This window comes from Leptodactylus fuscus, chromosome 5, assembly GCF_031893055.1.
Source record: "Leptodactylus fuscus isolate aLepFus1 chromosome 5, aLepFus1.hap2, whole genome shotgun sequence".
NCBI classification, from domain to species: domain Eukaryota; kingdom Metazoa; phylum Chordata; class Amphibia; order Anura; family Leptodactylidae; genus Leptodactylus; species Leptodactylus fuscus.
In genome coordinates, this window is record NC_134269.1 from 163,176,028 (window position 1) to 163,200,704 (window position 24,677).

Below are 24,677 nucleotides of genomic sequence, written 5' to 3' on the forward strand. Positions count from 1 at the left end.
CTCTCTTTACCGTCTGACGTTTTCTGTCAAGCACACACATATCAGATTATTATTCTGTCTTGATATCTGACTTACTAAAATGTTATATACTAAAATATAATGCGGAATAAATATTTGATGAGGTAAAAACTGTGCAAAACATTTATCAATACTAGTCCATTACAAGGGAGGTGCAATGGTTTTTCCCCTAGCTAGCCTTTGATAAATGAGCGTTGCAATGTGCAGGGGCTTTAGAACTAAGGAATTCAGTATAAATACCATATTTTTCAATGGATTTTCACCAGAAAATTTGCAAAAATACTGTAATTTGATTAATCAGGACCAATGGCATTATCCTAGTACAATATCTGATATATTCTCAGATCTATGGATGTACTTAGGAGTCTGTCAGCAGAACACCAGATCCGTTGACCCCTTCCAAAAACATCTACAATGAAATGGTTTTTTTTTGCCTTCCTCTGGATCAACACTATAGGGGATTGTAGGGTTATAGGTTGGACTTGGTGGGCTGATGTCTTCATCCAACCTCATCTACTATGTAACTATCTACTATGTAAATTACATCTGACATAGCTGACCTTAGAATGAGCCATAGGGACAGGAAAGAAGAAGAATAGGGTAAAAGGGTAAAATACAAGTAAAGAGAAATAAAAGAAAATTAAGCTAAAAAAATTAACACATACATTAAACAATATCAAAAGGAAGTGATTATTGTGATATCATGAGTCCTCCAAGTAAGAATGCTTTGGGGGCCCTTGTCATTTGCCTGTTTTTGCATCTCCCAACCACCTCAGGGAATCGGAAACTAAGCTATTCCCATCTCAATCATGAAAGGCTGAAATAGGAGTAACCCTTTACTATGCAGCTGGACTCCTTATAGCAGCTATAAGACTTCACTTTTCTAGGAATACTTTCCTCAGGATTTTAGAGTGTGGACATTCATGTCCATTCAGCTAAAGAGACCTCCATGACATTAGGGACTGATGCTGGACAAGAAAGTCTTGAGATTGGAGCTCTGTACAGGTCACCCCAGAACAAACTTTTTATGGACCTCAATTTGTCATGCAGAAACATGAAAGGATCTTATGTAAACACGAAAGGACTTATCCAAATGCATTTCATTAAGGCCGGGTTCACACGGAGTTACGTGCCGCGAGATTTGGCACGTAGACGCCGCGTGACCCTTTGCGTGCCGTGCACGCTCCCATTGAGTTCAATGGGAGCGGGGAGCGTATGCGCCGCGCTAGTTTGCGGCCGTGCATTTATTCACGGCCGCAAACTAGCGCGGCGCATACGGTCCCCGCTCCCATTGAACTCAATGGGAGCGTGTACGGCACGCAAAGGGTCACGCGGCGTCTACGTGCCAAATCTCGCGGCACGTAACTCCGTGTGAACCCGGCCTAACTGTGCCCATTAAGAAGCCAAACCCTGAAAAATAACCCCCATCCTATTATCCTTCATTCACCAATGTTTACACTATGCATTCTAGAATTGTCTATTTGTCCATCTGATAGTGAACATAGCCATAGCATAATATTTTAATAAGTAAATACATTTCCCTAAGGCCCTATTCATATCTGCGTTCGGGTTTCCATTCAGGGAGTCCGCTTGGGAACTCCTCAAACAGAAAAATATACGCATTACCTAAGGAAATCCGCGGACTCCATAGACTATAACGGAGTCCGTGTGGAACCGCTTGGTTTCTGCACGAAACATATGGAGAAAAGTCCTGCAAGCAGTCATGGTCTGTTCTGTAAATTAACTTTAGTCATTTTAACATACAGTACTACCAAATGAAAGCTTTTATTTGGGTATTACATGGTACTACTATTCTGTACCATGTCTTACATAGGCACTATATGGTAACAACATTTTGACACTGTACGGTTGTATTATTTAGACAATATAAAGTTGTACAGTTTATCCACTGAAAGTCCTTATTGTGTATATCATAAGATTATTTGATATTGTATGGCAAGTTTGGAATATACCATAAGGATTTGAGTAAAAAGTGCATATGCATCAGTATATCATATACAGTATATGCACAGTATGATATATATGATATACTAGAGCTGGGCAATTATGACCTCCTAAATGAAAATCATGATTTATTGGGCATTTTACCTAAACTTTTTTTTGAGACCATGCCCTTTTTTCATATCAAACCTCCAAGGGCAAAAACGGTTGTAATAACGGGTCCCCATCCTCTTTGGGCATCCTGAATAATGTCAGATACCACTGAGGCCATCATGATGTGGTGTCGTGACACATATATGAGCTCACTGAGGCCTTTGAGGTCATATATGCATCACAAAACCGCATCACTTCTGAGGCACCCTATAGTTATGCCTCGGGTCATTCTTTATTATCAGAGTTATGTATTATGTTTAGTTCACGGGTTTGCAGCACTACCATCAGAAAAAGTAGGCCTAATATTAGAATATGAGTTTGTCCAAGTGGCGGCCACAAATAATGAGGCAGAGACTGGGGAATCCACAAACAGACAAATCCCTAGCTGTGCAAAGGAAACATTGAAATAATACAATAGTAAACACAAACAGAATATTACGTTTCTATGGATACCCTAAATGGTTTTCTACTAATATTTGTACTCGCTTGACACTTTTAGATATAGCTGCTCTTGCCTTGTAATCCATTATACTTTTAGATATAGCGTCTAGCTCTACATACAGAAGATACCGTCTTATGTGAAGCTGAGCTCTTACTGGAAAGCTACTTGTCAGAGAACAGCATCATACCAATAAAGATCTATTCTACCAGTAACAATCCTACAGATTTGTGTTAGAGGGTAGCCCTGTCAGCTGTGTACTTCATTTTATGCACTTTCTTTATAAGGATGGTGTATTAAATAGAGTTGTTAGTAAACTGAACAGACAACCACGGCAGCACAGCTATAGATTTCTATAAAAATGGAAACCACAGTGTTCCAGAGGGATGACAGAAAAGCTATGAATTTTTGTACTGGGTTAAACAAATTGCAGAGCACCAACTGGATCTGAGCGTTCAGTGACAGAATCCGCAATGTTTCTTTGTTCTGATCTGTGTGACAGATAGTTCCGACCTTGTTCTACAAAAGAAAGGGGTCATGTTTGAGTCTTTTTACTGAGGTATTTCCTGATATAAACACGTAGTCAAAATTGTTGGTACCCCTCCCTCGTTTAATGAAAGAAAAACCCAGAATGGTCACAAAAATAACTTGAATCCGACAAAAGTAATAATTAATAGAGATGAGCGAACAGTGTTCTATCGAACTCATGTTCGATCGGATATTAGGCTGTTCGGCATGTTCGAATCGAATCGAACACCGCGTGGTAAAGTGCGCCATTACTCGATTCCCCTCCCACCTTCCCTGGCGCCTTTTTTGCTCCAATAACAGCGCAGGGTAGGTGGGACAGGAACTACGACACCGGTGACGTTGAAAAAAGTAGGCAAAACCCATTGGCTGCCGAAAACATGTGACCTCTAATTTAAAAGAACAGCGACGCCCAGCTTCGCGTCATTCTGAGCTTGCAATTCACCGAGGACGGAGGTTTCCGTCCAGCTAGCTAGGGCTTAGATTCTGGGTAGGCAGGGACAGGCTAGGATAGGAAGGAGAAGACAACCACAACAGCTCTTGTAAGAGCTAAATTCCAGGGAGAAGCTTGTCAGTGTAACGTGGCACTGACGGGCTCAATCGCCGCAACCCAGCTTTCCCAGGATCCTGAATGGAATACACTGTCAGTGTATTCCCGTATACCCGATATATACCCCGATACCCGTTCCAACGGTGTGCCCCCCCACCTTCACCCCAGAAATACCCTGCAAGTCCCCTAGCAATAGAATTGGGGCTATATACACCCACAATTTTTACTACTGGTATACAGTGCCATTGTCTGACTGGGAATTCAAAGAGTATATTGGGAATACAAATACCCTCATTTCTTGCTACTGCCATATAGTGCCAGTGTCTGACTGGGAATTCAAAGAATATATTGGGGTTATAAATACCCTCATTTCTTGCTACTGCCATATAGTGCCAGTTTCTGACTGGTAATTCAAAGAATATATTGGGGTTACGTGCACCCACAATTTTTACTACTGGTATACAGTGCCATTGTCTGACTGGGAATTCAAAGAATATATTGGGGTTATAAATACCCTCATTTCTTGCTACTGCCATATAGTGCCAGTTTCTGACTGGTAATTCAAAGAATATATTGGGGTTACGTGCACCCACAATTTTTACTACTGGTATACAGTGCCATTGTCTGACTGGGAATTCAAAGAATATATTGGGGTTATAAATACCCTCATTTCTTGCTACTGCCATATAGTGCCAGTTTCTGACTGGTAATTCAAAGAATATATTGGGGTTACGTGCACCCACAATTTTTACTACTGGTATACAGTGCCATTGTCTGACTGGGAATTCAAAGAGTATATTGGGAATACAAATACCCTCATTTCTTGCTACTGCCATATAGTGCCAGTTTCTGACTGGGAATTCAAAGAATATATTGGGGTTACGTGCACCCACAATTTTTACTACTGGTATACAGTGCCATTGTCTGACTGGGAATTCAAAGAATATATTGGGGTTATAAATACCCTCATTTCTTGCTACTGCCATATAGTGCCAGTTTCTGACTGGTAATTCAAAGAATATATTGGGGTTACGTGCACCCACAATTTTTACTACTGGTATACAGTGCCATTGTCTGACTGGGAATTCAAAGAATATATTGGGGTTATAAATACCCTCATTTCTTGCTACTGCCATATAGTGCCAGTTTCTGACTGGTAATTCAAAGAATATATTGGGGTTACGTGCACCCACAATTTTTACTACTGGTATACAGTGCCATTGTCTGACTGGGAATTCAAAGAATATATTGGGGTTATAAATACCCTCATTTCTTGCTACTGCCATATAGTGCCAGTTTCTGACTGGTAATTCAAAGAATATATTGGGGTTACGTGCACCCACAATTTTTACTACTGGTATACAGTGCCATTGTCTGACTGGGAATTCAAAGAGTATATTGGGAATACAAATACCCTCATTTCTTGCTACTGCCATATAGTGCCAGTTTCTGACTGGTAATTCAAAGAATATATTGGGGTTACGTGCACCCACAATTTTTACTACTGGTATACAGTGCCATTGTCTGACTGGGAATTCAAAGAGTATATTGGGAATACAAATACCCTCATTTCTTGCTACTGCCATATAGTGCCAGTTTCTGACTGGGAATTCAAAGAATATATTGGGGTTACGTGCACCCACAATTTTTACTACTGGTATACAGTGCCATTGTCTGACTGGGAATTCAAAGAATATATTGGGGTTATAAATACCCTCATTTCTTGCTACTGCCATATAGTGCCAGTTTCTGACTGGTAATTCAAAGAATATATTGGGGTTACGTGCACCCACAATTTTTACTACTGGTATACAGTGCCATTGTCTGACTGGGAATTCAAAGAATATATTGGGGTTATAAATACCCTCATTTCTTGCTACTGCCATATAGTGCCAGTTTCTGACTGGTAATTCAAAGAATATATTGGGGTTACGTGCACCCACAATTTTTACTACTGGTATACAGTGCCATTGTCTGACTGGGAATTCAAAGAGTATATTGGGAATACAAATACCCTCATTTCTTGCTACTGCCATATAGTGCCAGTTTCTGACTGGGAATTCAAAGAATATATTGGGGTTACGTGCACCCACAATTTTTACTACTGGTATACAGTGCCATTGTCTGACTGGGAATTCAAAGAGTATATTGGGAATACAAATACCCTCATTTCTTGCTACTGCCATATAGTGCCAGTGTCTGACTGGGAATTCAAAGAATATATTGGGGTTACGTGCACCCACAATTTTTACTACTGGTATACAGTGCCATTGTCTGACTGGGAATTCAAAGAGTATATTGGGAATACAAATACCCTCATTTCTTGCTACTGCCATATAGTGCCAGTGTCTGACTGGGAATTCAAAGAATATATTGGGGTTACGTGCACCCACAATTTTTACTACTGGTATACAGTGCCAATTTCTAACTAGGAATTCAAAATGCGCAAGGCTCCCGGAAAGGGACGTGGACGAGGCCGTGGGCGAGGTCGGGGGAATGGTTCTGGGGAGCAAGGTAGCAGTGAAGCCACAGGGCGTCCCGTGCCTACTCCTGTGGGGCAGCAAGCATTGCGCCACTCCACAGTGCCAGGGTTGCTTGCCACATTAACTAAACTGCAGGGTACAAACCTTAGTAGGCCCGAGAACCAGGAACAGGTCTTGCAATGGCTGTCAGAGAACGCTTACAGCACATTGTCCAGCAGCCAGTCAGACTCTGCCTCCTCTCCTCCTATTACCCAACAGTCTTGTCTTCCTTCCTCCCAAAATTCCGAAGCTTTACAGAACAATAACCCAAACTGTCCCTGCTCCCCAGAGCTGTTCTCCGCTCCTTTCATTGTCCCTCAACCTGCCTCTCCACGTCACGATTCCACGAACCTAACAGAGGAGCATCTGTGTCCAGATGCTCAAACACTAGAGTCTCCTCCATCTCCGTTCGATTTGGTGGTGGATGACCAGCAACCCACCCTCATCGACGATGATGTGACGCAGTTGCCGTCAGGGCATCCAGTTGACCGGCGCATTGTGCGGGAGGAGGAGATGAGACAGGAGTTGGAAGAGGAAGTGGTGGATGATGAGGACACTGACCCGACCTGGACAGGGGGGATGTCAAGCGGGGAAAGTAGTGTGGATGTTGAGGCAGGTGCAGCACCAAAAAGGGTAGCTAGAGGCAGAGGCAGAGGTCAGCAGCTTAGGCGAAGCCAGGCCACACCCGGAATCTCCCAAGATGTTCCAGTTCGTACCCAGCCCCGAAAAACTCCCACCTCGAGGGCACGTTTCTCGAAGGTGTGGAGTTTTTTCAAGGAATGCGCCGAGGACAGATATAGTGTTGTCTGCACAATTTGCCTCTCGAAATTGATTAGGGGCTCTGAGAAGAGCAACCTGTCCACCACTTCAATGCGCCGTCATTTGGAATCCAAGCACTGGAATCAGTGGCAGGCAGCAACGGCAGGACAAAGGCCGCCTGCCGTTCACGCCACTGCCACTGCCTCTGCCACTGCCTCTGCCACTGCCACTGCTGACTGTGCTGGCGATGCACTCCAGAGGACGAGCCAGGACACCACTTCATCTGCCTCCGCCACTTTGTTGACTTCTACCTCATCCTCCCCTGGTCCTGTCTTATCTCCTTCTCCTGCACCATCAAAGGCACCATCAGGCGTTTCTTTACAACAACCCACCATCTCTCAGACATTGGAGCGGCGGCAGAAATACACTGCTAACCACCCACACGCGCAAGCCTTGAACGCCAACATCGCTAAACTGCTGGCCCAGGAGATGTTGGCGTTCCGGCTTGTTGAAACTCCCGCCTTCCTGGACCTGATGGCAACTGCGGCACCTCGCTATGCCGTCCCTAGCCGTCACTACTTCTCCCGGTGTGCCGTCCCCGCCTTGCACCAGCACGTGTCACTCAACATCAGGCGGGCCCTTAGTTCCGCGCTTTGCACAAAGGTCCACTTGACCACCGACGCGTGGACAAGTGCATGCGGACAGGGACGCTACATTTCACTGACGGCACACTGGGTGAATGTAGTTGAGGCTGGGACTGCTTCCCAAACTGGCCCGGTGTACCTCGTCTCCCCGCCTAACATTCCTGGCAGGGACACGAGAAGAACACCCCCCTCCTCCTCCTCCTCTACCGCCTCCTCCTCCGCCACCGCCTCCTCCTCCGCTGTTAGATTGACCCCAGCTACGAGTTGGAAACGTTGCAGCACTGGCGTTGGTAGACGTCAGCAGGCTGTGCTGAAGCTGATCAGCTTGGGGGACAGACAGCACACTGCCTCCGAGGTGAGGGATGCCCTCCTCGATGAGACGGCAATATGGTTTGAGCCGCTGCACCTGGGCCCAGGCATGGTCGTTTGTGATAACGGCCGGAACCTGGTAGCAGCTCTGGAGCTTGCCGGACTCCAACATGTTCCATGCCTGGCCCACGTCTTCAACCTAGTGGTGCAACGTTTCCTAAAGAGCTACCCCAATGTTCCAGAGCTACTGGTGAAAGTGCGGCGCATGTGCGCCCACTTTCGCAAGTCGACAGTAGCCGCTGCTAGCTTAAAATCTCTCCAGCAACGCCTGCATGTGCCACAACACCGGCTTTTGTGCGACGTCCCCACACGCTGGAACTCAACGTTTCAGATGTTGAATAGAGTGGTTGAGCAGCAGAGACCTTTGATGGAATACCAGCTACAAAACCCTAGGGTGCCACAAAGTCAGCTGCCTCAGTTTCACATCCATGAGTGGCCATGGATGAGAGACCTTTGTGACATCCTACGGGTCTTTGAGGAGTCCACAAGGAGGGTGAGCTCTGAGGATGCGATGGTGAGCCTTACAATCCCGCTCTTGTGTGTTCTGAGAGAATCCCTGATTGACATCAGGGATAACTCAGATCACACAGAGGAGTTAGGGATAGCATCCGATCCGTCACAGCTGGAGAGTAGGTCCACACATCTGTCCGCTTCACTGCGTTTAATGGAGGAGGAGGAGGAGGAGGAGGAGGAAGAAGAGTTGTCCGATGATGTGATGGTGATACAGGAGGCTTCCGGGCAACTTCGAATCGTCCCATTGTTGCAGCGCGGATGGGTAGACATGGAGGATGAGGAGGAAATGGAGATTGAACTTTCCGGTGGGGCCAGAGGAGTCATGCCAACTAACACTGTGGCAGACATGGCTGAGTTCATGTTGGGGTGCTTTACAACCGACAAGCGTATTGTCAAAATCATGGAGGACAACCAGTACTGGATCTTTGCTATCCTTGACCCCCGGTATAAAAACAACATCTCGTCTTTTATTCCGGTAGAGGGGAGGGCCAATCGCATCAATGCTTGCCACAGGCAATTGGTGCAGAATATGATGGAGATGTTTCCAGCATGTGACGTTGGCGGCAGGGAGGGCAGTTCCTCCAGTAGGCAACCAAGTTCTCACCGGTCCACACAAACGAGGGGCACACTGTCTAAGGTCTGGGACACCTTGATGGCACCCCCTCGCCAAAGTGCCGCCACGGAGGGTCCTAGTGTCACCAGGCGTGAGAAGTATAGGCGCATGTTGCGGGAATACCTTTCCGACCACAGCCCTGTCCTCTCCGACCCCTCTGCGCCCTACACGTATTGGGTGTCGAAGTTGGACCTGTGGCTTGAACTTGCCCTATATGCCTTGGAGGTGCTGTCCTGTCCTGCCGCCAGCGTCCTATCTGAGAGGGTGTTCAGTGCAGCCGGTGGCATCATCACTGACAAGCGCACCCGTCTGTCAGCTGAGAGTGCCGACCGGCTCACTTTGATAAAAATGAACCACCACTGGGTAGAGCCGTCATTTTTGTGCCCACCTGTGTAAAGCACCCCAACATGAAACTCCATGTCTGTACTCAACCTCTCCAATTCCTCCGCATCCTCATACTCATCCACCATAAGCGTTGCACAATTCTGCTAATACTAGGCTCCCTCCACCCTGATTTCCCCCAACTCTGCTGGTTAGAGGCTCCCTCCACCCTGATTTCCACCAACTCTGCTGGTTAGAGGCTCCCTCCACCATGAATTTGCCCAAACTGGGCTGTTTAGAGGCTCCCTCCACCATGAATTTGCCCAAACTGGGCTGTTTAGAGGCTCCCTCCACCATTAATTGGTCCAAACTGGGTTTTTTAGAGGCTCCCTCCACCATGAATTGGTCCAAACTGGGCTGGTTAGAGGCTCCCTCCACCATGAATTTGCCCAAACTGGGCTGTTTAGAGGCTCCCTCCACCATGAATTGGTCCAAACTGGGCTGGTTAGAGGCTCCCTCCACCATTAATTGGTCCAAACTGGGCTGGTTAGAGGCTCCCTCCACCATTAATTGGTCCAAACTGGGCTGGTTAGAGGCTCCCTCCACCATGAATTGGTCCAAACTGGGTTTTTTAGAGGCTCCCTCCACCATGAATTGGTCCAAACTTGGCTGTTTAGAGGCTCCCTCCACCATGAATTGGTCCAAACTGGGCTGGTTAGAGGCTCCCTCCACCATGAATTTGCCCAAACTGGGCTGTTTAGAGGCTCCCTCCACCATGAATTTGCCCAAACTGGGCTGTTTAGAGGCTCCCTCCACCATGAATTGGTCCAAACTGGGTTTTTTAGAGGCTCCCTCCACCATGAATTGGTCCAAACTGGGCTGGTTAGAGGCTCCCTCCACCATTAATTGGTCCAAACTGGGGTGGTTAGAAGCTCCCTCCACCATTAATTGGTCCAAACTGGGCTGGTTAGAGGCTCCCTCCACCATTAATTGGTCCAAACTGGGCTGGTTAGAGGCTCCCTCCACCATTAATTGGTCCAAACTGGGCTGTTTAGAGGCTCCCTCCACCATTAATTGGTCCAAACTGGGCTGGTTAGAGGCTCCCTCCACCATGAATTTGCCCAAACTGGGCTGTTTAGAGGCTCCCTCCACCATGAATTGGTCCAAACTGGGTTTTTTAGAGGCTCCCTCCACCATGAATTGGTCCAAACTGGGCTGGTTAGAGGCTCCCTCCACCATTAATTGGTCCAAACTGGGGTGGTTAGAGGCTCCCTCCACCATTAATTGGTCCAAACTGGGCTGGTTAGAGGCTCCCTCCACCATTAATTGGTCCAAACTGGGCTGGTTAGAGGCTCCCTCCACCATTAATTGGTCCAAACTGGGCTGTTTAGAGGCTCCCTCCACCATTAATTGGTCCAAACTGGGCTGGTTAGAGGCTCCCTCCACCATGAATTTGCCCAAACTGGGCTGTTTAGAGGCTCCCTCCACCATGAATTGGTCCAAACTGGGTTTTTTAGAGGCTCCCTCCACCATGAATTTGCCCAAACTGGGCTGGTTAGAGGCTCCCTCCACCATGAATTGGTCCAAGCTGGGTTTTTTAGAGGCTCCCTCCACCATGAATTTGCCCAAACTGGGCTGGTTAGAGGCTCCCTCCACCATGAATTGGTCCAAACTGGGCTGGTTAGAGGCTCCCTCCACCATGAATTTGCCCAAACTGGGCTGTTTAGAGGCTCCCTCCACCATTAATTGGTCCAAACTGGGCTGGTTAGAGGCTTCCTCCACCATGAATTTGCCCAAACTGGGCTGTTTAGAGGCTCCCTCCACCATGAATTGGTCCAAACTGGGTTTTTTAGAGGCTCCCTCCACCACGAATTGGTCCAAACTGGGTTTTTTAGAGGCTCCCTCCACCATGAATTGGTCCAAACTGGGCTGGTTAGAGGCTCCCTCCACCATGAATTTCCCAAAACTTGGCTGTTTAGAGGCTCCCTCCACCATGAATTGGTCCAAACTGGGCTGGTTAGAGGCTCCCTCCACCATGAATTTCCCAAAACTTGGCTGTTTAGAGGCTCCCTCCACCATGAATTGGTCCAAACTGGGCTGGTTAGAGGCTCCCTCCACCATTAATTGGTCCAAACTGGGCTGGTTAGAGGCTCCCTCCACCATGAATTGGTCCAAACTGGGTTTTTTAGAGGCTCCCTCCACCATGAATTTGCCCAAACTGGGCTGTTTAGAGGCTCCCTCCACCATGAATTGGTCCAAACTGGGCTGGTTAGAGGCTCCCTCCACCATGAATTGGTCCAAACTGGGCTGGTTAGAGGCTCCCTCCACCATTAATTGGTCCAAACTGGGCTGGTTAGAGGCTCCCTCCACCATGAATTGGTCCAAACTGGGTTTTTTAGAGGCTCCCTCCACCATGAATTTGCCCAAACTGGGCTGTTTAGAGGCTCCCTCCACCATGAATTGGTCCAAACTGGGCTGGTTAGAGGCTCCCTCCACCATTAATTGGTCCAAACTGGGCTGGTTAGAGGCTCCCTCCACCATGAATTGGTCCAAACTGGGCTGGTTAGAGGCTCCCTCCACCATGAATTTGCCCAAACTGGGCTGTTTAGAGGCTCCCTCCACCATTAATTGGTCCAAACTGGGCTGGTTAGAGGCTCCCTCCACCATGAATTTGCCCAAACTGGGCTGTTTAGAGGCTCCCTCCACCATGAATTGGTCCAAACTGGGTTTTTTAGAGGCTCCCTCCACCATGAATTGGTCCAAACTGGGCTGGTTAGAGGCTCCCTCCACCATTAATTGGTCCAAACTGGGCTGGTTAGAGGCTCCCTCCACCATGAATTGGTCCAAACTGGGTTTTTTAGAGGCTCCCTCCACCATGAATTTGCCCAAACTGGGCTGTTTAGAGGCTCCCTCCACCATGAATTGGTCCAAACTGGGCTGGTTAGAGGCTCCCTCCACCATTAATTGGTCCAAACTGGGCTGGTTAGAGGCTCCCTCCACCATGAATTGGTCCAAACTGGGCTGGTTAGAGGCTCCCTCCACCATGAATTTGCCCAAACTGGGCTGTTTAGAGGCTCCCTCCACCATTAATTGGTCCAAACTGGGCTGGTTAGAGGCTCCCTCCACCATGAATTTGCCCAAACTGGGCTGTTTAGAGGCTCCCTCCACCATGAATTGGTCCAAACTGGGTTTTTTAGAGGCTCCCTCCACCATGAATTGGTCCAAACTGGGCTGGTTAGAGGCTCCCTCCACCATTAATTGGTCCAAACTGGGCTGGTTAGAGGCTCCCTCCACCATGAATTGGTCCAAACTGGGTTTTTTAGAGGCTCCCTCCACCATGAATTTGCCCAAACTGGGCTGTTTAGAGGCTCCCTCCACCATGAATTGGTCCAAACTGGGCTGGTTAGAGGCTCCCTCCACCATTAATTGGTCCAAACTGGGTTGGTTAGAGGCTCCCTCCACCATGAATTGGTCCAAACTGGGCTGGTTAGAGGCTCCCTCCACCATGAATTTGCCCAAACTGGGCTGTTTAGAGGCTCCCTCCACCATTAATTGGTCCAAACTGGGCTGGTTAGAGGCTCCCTCCACCATGAATTTGCCCAAACTGGGCTGTTTAGAGGCTCCCTCCACCATGAATTGGTCCAAACTGGGTTTTTTAGAGGCTCCCTCCACCATGAATTGGTCCAAACTGGGCTGGTTAGAGGCTCCCTCCACCATGAATTTCCCAAAACTTGGCTGTTTAGAGGCTCCCTCCACCATGAATTGGTCCAAACTGGGCTGGTTAGAGGCTCCCTCCACCATGAATTTCCCAAAACTTGGCTGTTTAGAGGCTCCCTCCACCATGAATTGGTCCAAACTGGGCTGGTTAGAGGCTCCCTCCACCATTAATTGGTCCAAACTGGGCTGGTTAGAGGCTCCCTCCACCATGAATTGGTCCAAACTGGGTTTTTTAGAGGCTCCCTCCACCATGAATTTGCCCAAACTGGGCTGTTTAGAGGCTCCCTCCACCATGAATTGGTCCAAACTGGGCTGGTTAGAGGCTCCCTCCACCATTAATTGGTCCAAACTGGGCTGGTTAGAGGCTCCCTCCACCATTAATTGGTCCAAACTGGGCTGGTTAGAGGCTCCCTCCACCATGAATTTGCCCAAACTGGGCTGGTTAGAGGCTCCCTCCACCATGAATTGGTCCAAACTGGGTTTTTTAGAGGCTCCCTCCACCATGAATTTGCCCAAACTGGGCTGGTTAGAGGCTCCCTCCACCATGAATTGGTCCAAACTGGGGTTTTTAGAGGCTCCCTCCACCATGAATTTGCCCAAACTGGGGTTTTTAGAGGCTCCCTCCACCATGAATTTGCCCAAACTCTGCTGGTTAGAGGCTCAATCCACCCTGATTTTCAAAACAAATGTTGGTGCCAACCTCAACTTACTACAAGGGCCAAATTCACTGCTGGTGACAAGCTCTCCTCACTGCAAGTGCCAAATACACATGTTTCAAGGTGTTTTCCTACTGTCAGAGAGGTGGTATTGAGTGTGTAAAGTGTGTAGTTGTTAGGCTGTGATGTTGGGGTAATAGAGGGTCTTTGGTGTGTTAGATGCCCCCAGACATGCTTCCCCTGCTGTCCCAGTGTCATTCCAGAGGTGTTGGCATCATTTCCTGGGGTGTCATAGTGGACTTGGTGACCCTCCAGACACGGATTTGGGTTTCCCCCTTAACGAGTATCTGTTCCCCATAGACTATAATGGGGTTCGAAACCCGTTCGAACACACGAACATTGAGCGGCTGTTCGAATCGAATTTCGAACCTCGAACATTTTAGTGTTCGCTCATCTCTAATAATTAATGAAAATTCTATGAAAATGAACAAATAAGACATCGCTTTTCGCTTCAACAGAATTTTTATAAAGATAAAACTCATGAAACAGGCCTGGACAGAAATGATGGTTCAGTAACTTAACATTTTGTTGCACAACCTTTTGAGGCAATAACTGCAATACAACAATTCCTGTAACTGTCAATGAGACTTCAGTTGTCTCGAGTTTGAAGGGAGCCTTGTACAGACGCCATGTTAACGCTCCTTCCAAAGATACTCAATAGGATTTAGGTCAGGATTCATAGAAGGCCACTTCAGAATAGTCCAATGTTTTCCTCTTAGCCATTCTTGGGTGTTTTTAGCTGTGTGTTTTGGGTCATTCTTAGAGATGAGCGAACAGTAAAATGTTCGAGGTTCGATATTCGTTTCGAGTAGCCCCTCAATATTCGACTACTCGAATCGAATATCGAACCCTATTATAGTCTATGGGGGGAAATGCTCGATTCAGGGGTAGCCAATGTTCGATCAAATTATACTTACCAAGTCCACGAGTGAGGGTCGGGCTGGATCCTCCGAGCAGTCTTCTCCTTGCAGCGTCCCCGCGGCTTATTCCGGCTCTTCATTCACTCTGCCAGGCATCGGGTCTGGGCAGAGCCAACTGCACATGCCCGCACTACAAGCGGAGCAGAGTGAATGAAGAGCCGGAAGACGCCGCGGGGAAGCTGCACGGAGAAGACTTCTAAAGGTAGAAGAAGAACCAGCGTTGATTGGCCGACTGTATAGCATTCGGCCAATCAATGCTGGTTCTGCATCGAACTTTTACATTCGAACAGCGAGGGGTACTCGATCGAGTACGAGTATTTCGAATACCGTAGTAGTCGATCGAATACCTACTCGATCAAGTACTACTCGCTCATCTCTAGTCATTATCCTGTTGCAAGACCCATGACCTGCGACTGAGACCAAGCTTTCTATCTCTGGACAGCACATTTCTCTCTAGAATCCCTTGGCATAATGACATCAGTGCGCCTCCACGTGACTGCTGAAAACCAATCACAGGCATCAGCAGGGATATCTGAAGATGCTGAAGACAAAAGGATGAAGCAAGGATGCCCAGGCAAGGTGAGTATCAGTGTTTGTTATTTTTATTCGCCTTCCCTGGGCCTCTGATTAAATAATAATTATTATACTCTGGATCCTGAGGAGATGCCAGAGTTTAATAATAGCAGTGGAGCAGAAGGGGGCTGTTGGGAGCATATAATACTGTGTAGGGTCCACTGTTTTGCATATAATACTGTGTGGGGGCCACTGCTGGCCATATAATACTGTGTGGGGGCCACTCTGGAGAGTATAATGCTGTGTGGAGGCCAATATGGAGTGTATAATACTGTATGGGGGCCAACTGTAGAGCGTATAGTACTGTGTGGGGGCCACTGCTAGGCATATAATACTGTGTGGGGGTCACTGTGGAGCGTATAATACTGTGTGAGGCTTCTTCACTATTCACATCACATACCATCTGTTTTATAGCAACCGTGCACTATTATATCAGGCTATAATAACATTGTTTAGTGATTGTAAAACTGAACCTGTACGATGTAAATAGGGAAGGCGTCACGGTGCTCACAAAAGCAGTAGCTTCAAAGAATTGATCAGCAGGGGCCCCAGGTGTTGGACCCCCACTGATCTTTATATTTCTTAGACTGTTTGGACCCTGCAGATTAGCTGTTTCCCAAAGCACGCAACTCCCAGTATTGTTTTTATATGTCGGGCGTGCGCTGCTCACTCATCATACTTTTCGATAACTGCAGTTTTGGTTACTACAGCTGTATCCCTTTCAAGCATCTGAGATACCGCTGCAGCACTTGTAACCATCACTGTCAAAAATTGGCTATAAGGAGGGGGTAGGGGGCCCTGGACAAAAGTTTGCACCAGGCCCACCAGACTTTTGTTACACCACTGATCAGAAGTTGTTAGCGAAAATGTCTCTGAAGAACCCTGCTAGGCCACATCCAATGAAAGGGGCTTTGTGTGTACTAAGAGGTTGAATATAATGGAAGGTAATGCAGACAATCCTCCCTGTGTTGCATTGTAGTCTTTCATCTAATAAGTTGGGACTTGGAACTATTACTCTGGTTGAATCAAGTTAGAGAAATAACTGTTATGCCTTAAAGGGCTTGTCCACTGTATGCATACATTTTAGACATGCTATGCACTGACATGTATGGCTCCATAGCTTATCTTAGCTCTGGATGCCCATAGTTACAGATATAAACAAATAAACCACACAATGATGGCTTTGTCCTCCACTGTGCAGTTGCTGAACAGATTCATCATAGATGTAGAGCATGTATAGTCTGTATATCCTATATCTGTATCTGTGCCTGCACAAAGTGGCTGCCATCTTGGAAAGCTATGAACTCTGCAGCTTATTTACATTAGTGCACATGAGAAGTTGGGTGGTCTTCTCCATGCAGGCTTAACGCAATGGCATGATTTCCTATGCCATTGCATATCAATGTCTTACAAGTGTAAAGACTCATTTGTTCATGGAATAGACACATGAATAGTCAATAGGCTAGCACATTGTCATTGTAGTTAACTGCTGCATGGTAAATAATGAATTAATAATTGCTTGTGTAGATGTATTAGATGTAGACAACTGATTTCCTATATTTGCACAAATCTCAGGATCATTATCGGAGAATGAAGATTAACTCTTACCGGACACGATCTTATTGATTTTCTAAGGCTGTTTTTTTTTTTCTGTCTTTCCTTATAAAATGTCAGACGATAACACTGACACGTGACTTTAGCCAATGCTAATGTGCGCCTCCAGATATTCGTGATTGTCTGCTTAGCCTTGCCATCAACACATTTATCCCACAATGCATCAGGCTTTGATTTCGCACTGCATTTCCATGTCACTGCCACTATGTCACCTCACTCACACGCCCTGCAGACTGTAACCTCCTCAAGGCATGTGTCTATTTAGTAGTATCTAAACACTGACTTTTTAATGGTGGATATAGGGCGCGTGTCGGAGCGGCTGACAATCCTCGTGCCTGGTGTCTGTGCTTTCCTAGCAGTAAATACAAGCAAGCATTTCCTTTGCCCTGAACATAGTTGTCAGGCTCCTTTTAGACTACTGAAAGCAAACCGGAGAAGACAGGTGAGCAAAGAGGTGGCCCGTGTTATTACTGAGCTGGTGGATTTTGCCACAGGGTGCCAGTGTAGCAGCGCTATGAGGGACCGTACATCCCCACGTCAATTTCTGTCACTAGCAATCCAGCCATGTGTGTTCTAAGCAGGGATTCAGCGAGGAGAAACAAAAATGTAGATGAACAGGCTAAATGAATGTGAAATTCAGTTTATTTTAGACCTGCGTACCCCAAGGGGAGGGGAAGGCACTATGTATACATCCTTCTCTGTCACTCTCTATCACTGTCAGACTGTAATGTGTGGTTATACATAGCTGGCAGGAGCTGCGGCGGAGCGCCAATACACAAAGGCGAGTTCTCTCCTACTCCACAAGCGTTCCAATGTCACTACGTATCTGACTTACCTGATATTAGGTGTGCAATAACCATTCCTATTACACAATTGATTTAGCTTTCCATTATATCTCACACACTTTGTTTTCTTTATTAAGACCTCAGGAAGAATTTTGAGAAGGAGCCAATGTCAAGGGAAGTGTCTCTGGATCAGGAGGTGACTTTGTTATGTCAGCCACCTGAGGGGATTCCTCCTGCGGAGGTGAGTGCTACAAATCGTGTCACCAAACATTACTCCCCTGTGCGCATTTCTTTCACATATCTGCACGTCAAGGCGAGTACGTGAGCATTAATTCTAGCTTGGTTTTTAGCACACAGAATCATATAGTTGTGCTGTAAATGTTTATGGGTCTGAAAGTTGCGAACAAATTGAGAATTAACAAAAGTATATTGGTATTTATGGGCATAATGCACAAATAATTCATTGCCAAGGCGCAAAACAGTGGCTCAGTGGTTAGCATTGCACCCTTGCAGTGCTGGAGTCCTGGGTTCAAATACTGCCAGAAACAACATCTGCAAGGAGTTTGTATGTTCTCCCCGTGTTTGCATGGATTTCCTCCCATTCTACAAATGGGAAAAAAAAACATACATTGTGATCCCTATTAGAGATGAGCGAACAGTGTTCTATCGAACACATGTTCGATCGGATATCAGGGTGTTCGCCATGTTCGAATCGAATCGAACACCGCGTGGTAAAGTGCGCCAAAATTCGATTCCCCTCCCACCTTCCCTGGCGCCTTTTTTGCACCAATAACAGCGCAGGGGAGGTGGGACAGGAACTACGACACCGGGGGCATTGAAAAAAATTGGAAAAAGTCATTGGCTGCCGAAATCAGGTGACCTCCATTTTAGACGAATAGTGGATTTCAAATCCGGGTCATATGAGAATGTGAACTTTGTGACTATGAGACAGGGATAGCTGTACAGGCAGGGATAGCTAGGGATAACCTTTATTTAGGGGGGAATGTTATTAAAAATAACTTTTTGGGGCTCTATCGGGTGTGTAATTGTGATTTTTGTGAGATAAACTTTTTCCCATAGGGATGCATTGGCCAGCGCTGATTGGCCAGAGTACGGAACTCGACCAATCAGCGCTGGCTCTGCTGGAGGAGGCGGAGTCTAAGATCGCTCCACACCAGTCTCCATTCAGGTCCGACCTTAGACTCCGCCTCCTCCAGCAGAGCCAGCGCTGATTGGCCGAATTCCGTACTCTGGCCAATCAGCACTGGCTAATGCATTGTATTGGCGTGATGAAGCAGTGCTGAATGTGTGTGCTTAGCACACACATTCAGCTCTACTTCATCGGGCTAATAGAATGCGTTGGCCAATCAGCGCTGGCCAATGCATTCTATTAGCTTGATGAAGCAGAGTGTGCACAAGGGTTCAAGCGCACCCTCGGCTCTGATGTAGCAGAGCCGAGGCTGCACAAGGGTTCAAGCGCACCCTCGGCTCTGATGTAGCAGAGCCGAGGGTGCACTTGAACCCTTGTGCACCCTTGGCTCTGCTACATCAGAACCGAGGGTGCGCTTGAACCCTTGTGCAGCCTCGGCTCTGCTACATCAGAGCCGAGGGTGCGCTTGAACCCTTGTGCACACTCTGCTTCATCAAGCTAATAGAATGCATTGGCCAGCGCTGATTGGCCAATGCATTCTATTAGCCCGATGAAGTAGAGCTGAATGTGTGTGCTAAGCACACACATTCACCACTGCTTCATCACGCCAATACAATGCATTAGCCAGTGCTGATTGGCCAGAGTACGGAATTCGGCCAATCAGCGCTGGCTCTGCTGGAGGAGGCGGAGTCTAAGGTCGGACCTGAATGGAGACTGGTGTGGAGCGATCTTAGACTCCGCCTCCTCCAGCAGAGCCAGCGCTGATTGGTCGAGTTCCGTACTCTGGCCAATCAGCGCTGGCCAATGCATTCTATTAGCCCGATGAAGTAGAGCTGAATGTGTGTGCTTAGCACACACATTCAGCTCTACTTCATCGGGCTAATAGAATGCATTGGCCAATCAGCGCTGGCCAATGCATTCTATTAGCGTGAACTGAGTTTGCACAGGGGTTCTAGTGCACCCTCGGCTCTGCTACATCAGATTGCTACATCTGATGTAGCAGTGCCGAGTGTGCATCAGATGTGTAGTTGAGCAAAACTGACTCAGCACTGCTAAGTCTCTGTATTCGCATAGGAATGCATTGGCCAGCCTTCGGCCAATCAGCGCTGGCTCTGCCGGAGGAGGCAGAGTCTAAGGTCGGACCTGAATGGAGACTGGTGTGGAGCGATCTTAGACTCCGCCTCCTCCAGCAGAGCCAGCGCTGATTGGTCGAGTTCCGTACTCTGGCCAATCAGCACTGGCCAATGCATTTCTATGGGGAAAAGTTAGCTTGCGAAAATCGCAAACTGACAGGGATTTCCATGAAATAAAGTGACTTTTATGCCCCCAGACATGCTTCCCCTGCTGTCCCAGTGTCATTCCAGGGTGTTGGTATCATTTCCTGGGGTGTCATAGTGGACTTGGTGACCCTCCAGACACGAATTTGGGTTTCCCCCTTAACGAGTTTATGTTCCCCATAGACTATAATGGGGTTCGAAACGCATTCGAACACTCGAACAGTGAGCGGCTGTTCGAATCGAATTTCGAAACTCGAACATTTTAGTGTTCGCTCATCTCTAATCCCTATATGGGGTTTACAATCTACATTATTGCCATATGCAGATATTGTCAGCCCTGACTCTATTGCTTGATGTTCTTGCTAAGAATTATCTTTAAGACGTTTTATCCTACTGGAAAAATGTGAGTGAAAGCGGCGATAGGTATATATTACCGAATAGTATGGAAGTAAAAATACAGAAAGACTAGAACAGACAAAGTCAATGAACATAAATAAAGAGTGGACTCTCATTATTCCATATAACATCACTTCCATCCTGTCTGTTCTAGAAGTTCAGGAGCCAGGGTCAGTCCCCTCCATCTTTTTATAAAAAGGTTGGACAGTCACTAATGGGACAACCGAGCCCTTTGTTTGCAATGGGAGTCAGTTGTTCCTTTTTTATCACAAGAGTCTGGCAATAATGACAGAAAAGTCTGACCTTTCTGACTAGAGCACTGCGATGGTTTTTCAGGAGGTCGGTAAAGTCATTGGTTTTAATGAACACAACAGACATCACAAATGGATCCATCACACCCATCCAGAAGGTTTTTAATAGCTTGCCCATCTGACATAAAGTACTGTATGTGAATGAACGTTTAAAGGATGAAAATGAGCTGTTTGGAACAATAAGGAGTTTATCACTTACCTCTTTGAAGAAAAGCAATGTGTTCGTGTTTCAATAGCTCATTTGCTTATTGACAAATAACGGTAATAGACCAAGTCACAAGGGGAAAACTCCATTTTGGTCAGGTAACCCTAACCTATCTATTTGATGGGTTTATATGGTACTGCTGAAATTGCTCTATGCCAGTGCCAACAGTTCCATCTTTAACCCATACTACTTCTAGTACTTCTGTTTTAGGGTACGTTCACACAGGGGAATAAGAAAAGGTATTCCTCTTAATTTTCTGCCGTTGTCATTTTGCCCACAGTCTAGTGGTGCATCGGTATTCCATCACGGCGTCCCGCAGTGAACTAGGCCCAGATGAATGGGTCTAAACAGCAGGTAGTCTCAAGCCACGGACTCTACTTCTTTTTATCCATGTCCTACTGCAATCTCTGCTTCCCATTGAAAACAATGGGAGGAAGATTGCGGGAGGAATCTCCCCTGGATTCAGGGATGAAATCTGCACCCAAATCCACGGCAAATTCCTCTGTGTGAACACAGCATAACACTTTTGAATCAAAAGTGCAAAACAACTTGTCTGCTTATCCACAGGATAGCGAATAAATTGCAGGTTGTTGGGGGCTCAACTGCTGGGACCCCATGATCATAAGAACAGGGGTATCTTGCAGTTGCACTTCCATTCTATTCATTTCTATAAACTGCTAGTGATAGGCTGCTGCAGGGAAATTGTACTATTCCCATAAATGAAGAATTTGAGTTTAAGGTTGTGGTCCCACGTGGTGTAATCGCCACAATTTTGCTTTAACAACCACTGCGTTTTACAGTACCTGCAAAATGGATCATATTCTGGCTAACCCCATCCACACATTGCAAAAAAATATCCGTAGCGGACATGCGATTTCAAAAACTGTTGCATTTTCGTAATTTGCGGCATGTCCATTTTTACCTACGGAAATGTTGGTATTTTCCATGTAGGTATAATTGAAGCAGAAAGTCTTCAGATGAAAACTTATACACCATAATTTTTTTACATGGAGCTTTTTGGTTGCAGCTCAGTAGAGGTAGCCTTAGCCTAATAGAGCAAGACTAAGTTCTGGCTCACAGTGGGGATTCTTACATAGGAAATAGAGATGAGCGAACACTATTCGAAACAGCCATTTCGAATAGCACGCTCCCATAGAAATGAATGGAGGCGGCCAGCATGCAGACTTTTCCGGCATCCAGCCGCTTAACCCCCGCGTGCCAGCTACGTCCATTCATTTCTATGGGAGCGTTCTATTCGAAACGGCTGTTTCGAATAGCGTTCGCTCATCTCTAATAGGAAACCTTCCTCTATCATGTCCCAATGCACTAATAGGGCATATATCTGTGATTGTCAATGTAAGAAAGCTCCTTAATTTACGTTGCTAAAGGTTGTCACCATGAAGTAGAAGCCACAATTGCTCTTACAGTTAGTTGGTTACTCAGATTCCCATGTACATTATAATTTCAGATGAGAAAACAGCAGGAGTATTAAGATCCATATGAAATATTTTCAACAGTTTCTTAGTATAGTACATGTAGTTCAACTGTATAGGACAGTAAAGAAGAACTATATGGTCACATAATTGGGAGGATGTATTGCTACTTACTACCCTTAGTATAGAACTTTCAAATACAATACTGTGTTAAGCTAAAGCCCCACGTAATGAACCGCAGCCAAGCAGCGTTTCGTTTTTTTATCGCAGCACTTTTCACAAAACGTCCATCTGCATTCTTAGTGGAGGTAGAAAAACTATCACTATCCATCACCCGCGTACCGTATTACACAGCTTACAATAATTGCTGAAACATTTCAACAAATTCATGAATTTTTGTGTAAGCGGAGAGGCCTCGGGAAATCATAAGATTTACTCCTCATGTGTTTAGACCTTGACGTTATCGACACTTAAATGGATACCTTGTTTATACAAACCCCAGCTTTCTGTAATGGAAAAAAAAGTTTTGTTGGCATTCTCCTCCACAAACATGTAGACACTAGACTTCATTTCTTCTATGACAGATGAAAAGTCCCTGACATAGCTAACACAACTTGAAGAACACAGGGAAATATGCGTCTCTACGAATGTGCTTTGCCAGGCTCTCTGCCGCAGTTTGCAAAAGAGAAAAAAGACTTGAATGTATAATCAATGGAAACCAAGTTTTAGTGATACATGATAAACTGTCTATGTATCCTCCTTACGGTAATGGAAAGATGGCAGACATCTAAAGTAAGGTCATTAACAAGGAGGCAAACCTCCAGATTAAGAAATACAATCCAGATTTAAAGGTATTATCTGTCTTCAGGATGGGTACATATGGATAAATAGCAATCTGTATGCAGAAAATGAAGCCTTTTGGCACCATAGACCATGCTAATACTGTTTATAAGGATGGTACGTTGTCCAACTGGAGAAAAACACTACGAATAGTATAGTACATAATATGGCAAGGCATTACGTCATATCTTTTCAATATAATGATTTCATTTAAAGAGCCTAATGTATGTCATCTATCTTCCATATCCAACAGACCCAAATTTTAGAGTGTGAAGTGCTAGCAGGAATGGCGTTTCCGAATGCATGCTCTCAGCCACAGCGCCATCGCTGTCCGATGGACATACAAGAAAGAAAGCAAGACAGCATCAGTCAATGGGAGACCTTTGATTGGTGACAATAATAAAAAGTTCTCCGCCAGCGTCTTAAAATGATGGAGCAATTTATTGGAGCCCTGGGATGATACAGGTTGTACAGTCTAGGCTCCACTAAATTACGCCATTATTTGAAGATGCCGGGAGAGGACTTTTTTCAGGCAGATGGACAGGTTTAATTGTCTCCTGCTGCTGGATGAAAGGTGCAGCGTCCAACTGGCTGTACAAAGAAAGGCACAGTCTTGCTTTGACTTTTGTAATCCATAAATTGCCAGTTATTGCTCCTTTGAATGCAACTTGTCCTGGCTCCAAGTGCTGGCTACTATATTTGACAATGTGTCATCTATCTTATTGGGAGGGGGTACATAATAAAAGTCAGAGCAATAAGTCAGGTTGTATTGTATGTTATAGCCATAGCACAGTATTCAGAGCTCTGTCTTGTAACAAACTGTGAAACTGTGTGTCCATCCCATGACCATGGACTGTCCATCACATGACCATGGATTGTCCATCACATGACCATGGACTGTCCATCACATGACCATGGACTGTACATCACATGACTATAGACTGCACATCACATGACCATGGGCTGTACATCACATGACCATGGGCTGTACATCACATGACCATGGACTGTACATCACATGACCATGGACTGTACATCAAATGACCATGGACTGTCCATTACATGACTATGGACTGTACATCACATGACCATGGACTGTCCATCACATGACCATGGACTGTCCATCACATGACCATGGACTGTCCATCACATGACCATGGACTGTCCATCACATGACCATGGACTGTACATCACATGACTATAGACTGCACATCACATGACGATGGACTGTCCATCACATGACCATGGACTGATGTTTATCCACTAAAAGTAGACAATGGATGACAGTGGGCACAGATCTGGAAAAACTGTGAGGAATTAATACAGAAATTATAATAGAAAATTGAATAACA

General features: G+C 46.1%; 1 protein-coding gene across 1 annotated transcript in view; it reads left to right on the forward strand.

Moving 5' to 3' along the window:
• Window positions 1–24,677, forward strand: part of UNC5A (unc-5 netrin receptor A) — a 319,041-nt gene that overhangs the window by 216,765 nt on the left and 77,599 nt on the right. The window contains exon 4 of the mRNA XM_075274664.1: window positions 17,851–17,954. Within this exon, the coding sequence (XP_075130765.1) occupies window positions 17,851–17,954 (104 nt within the window). The remainder of the gene's footprint in view (window positions 1–17,850; window positions 17,955–24,677) is intronic.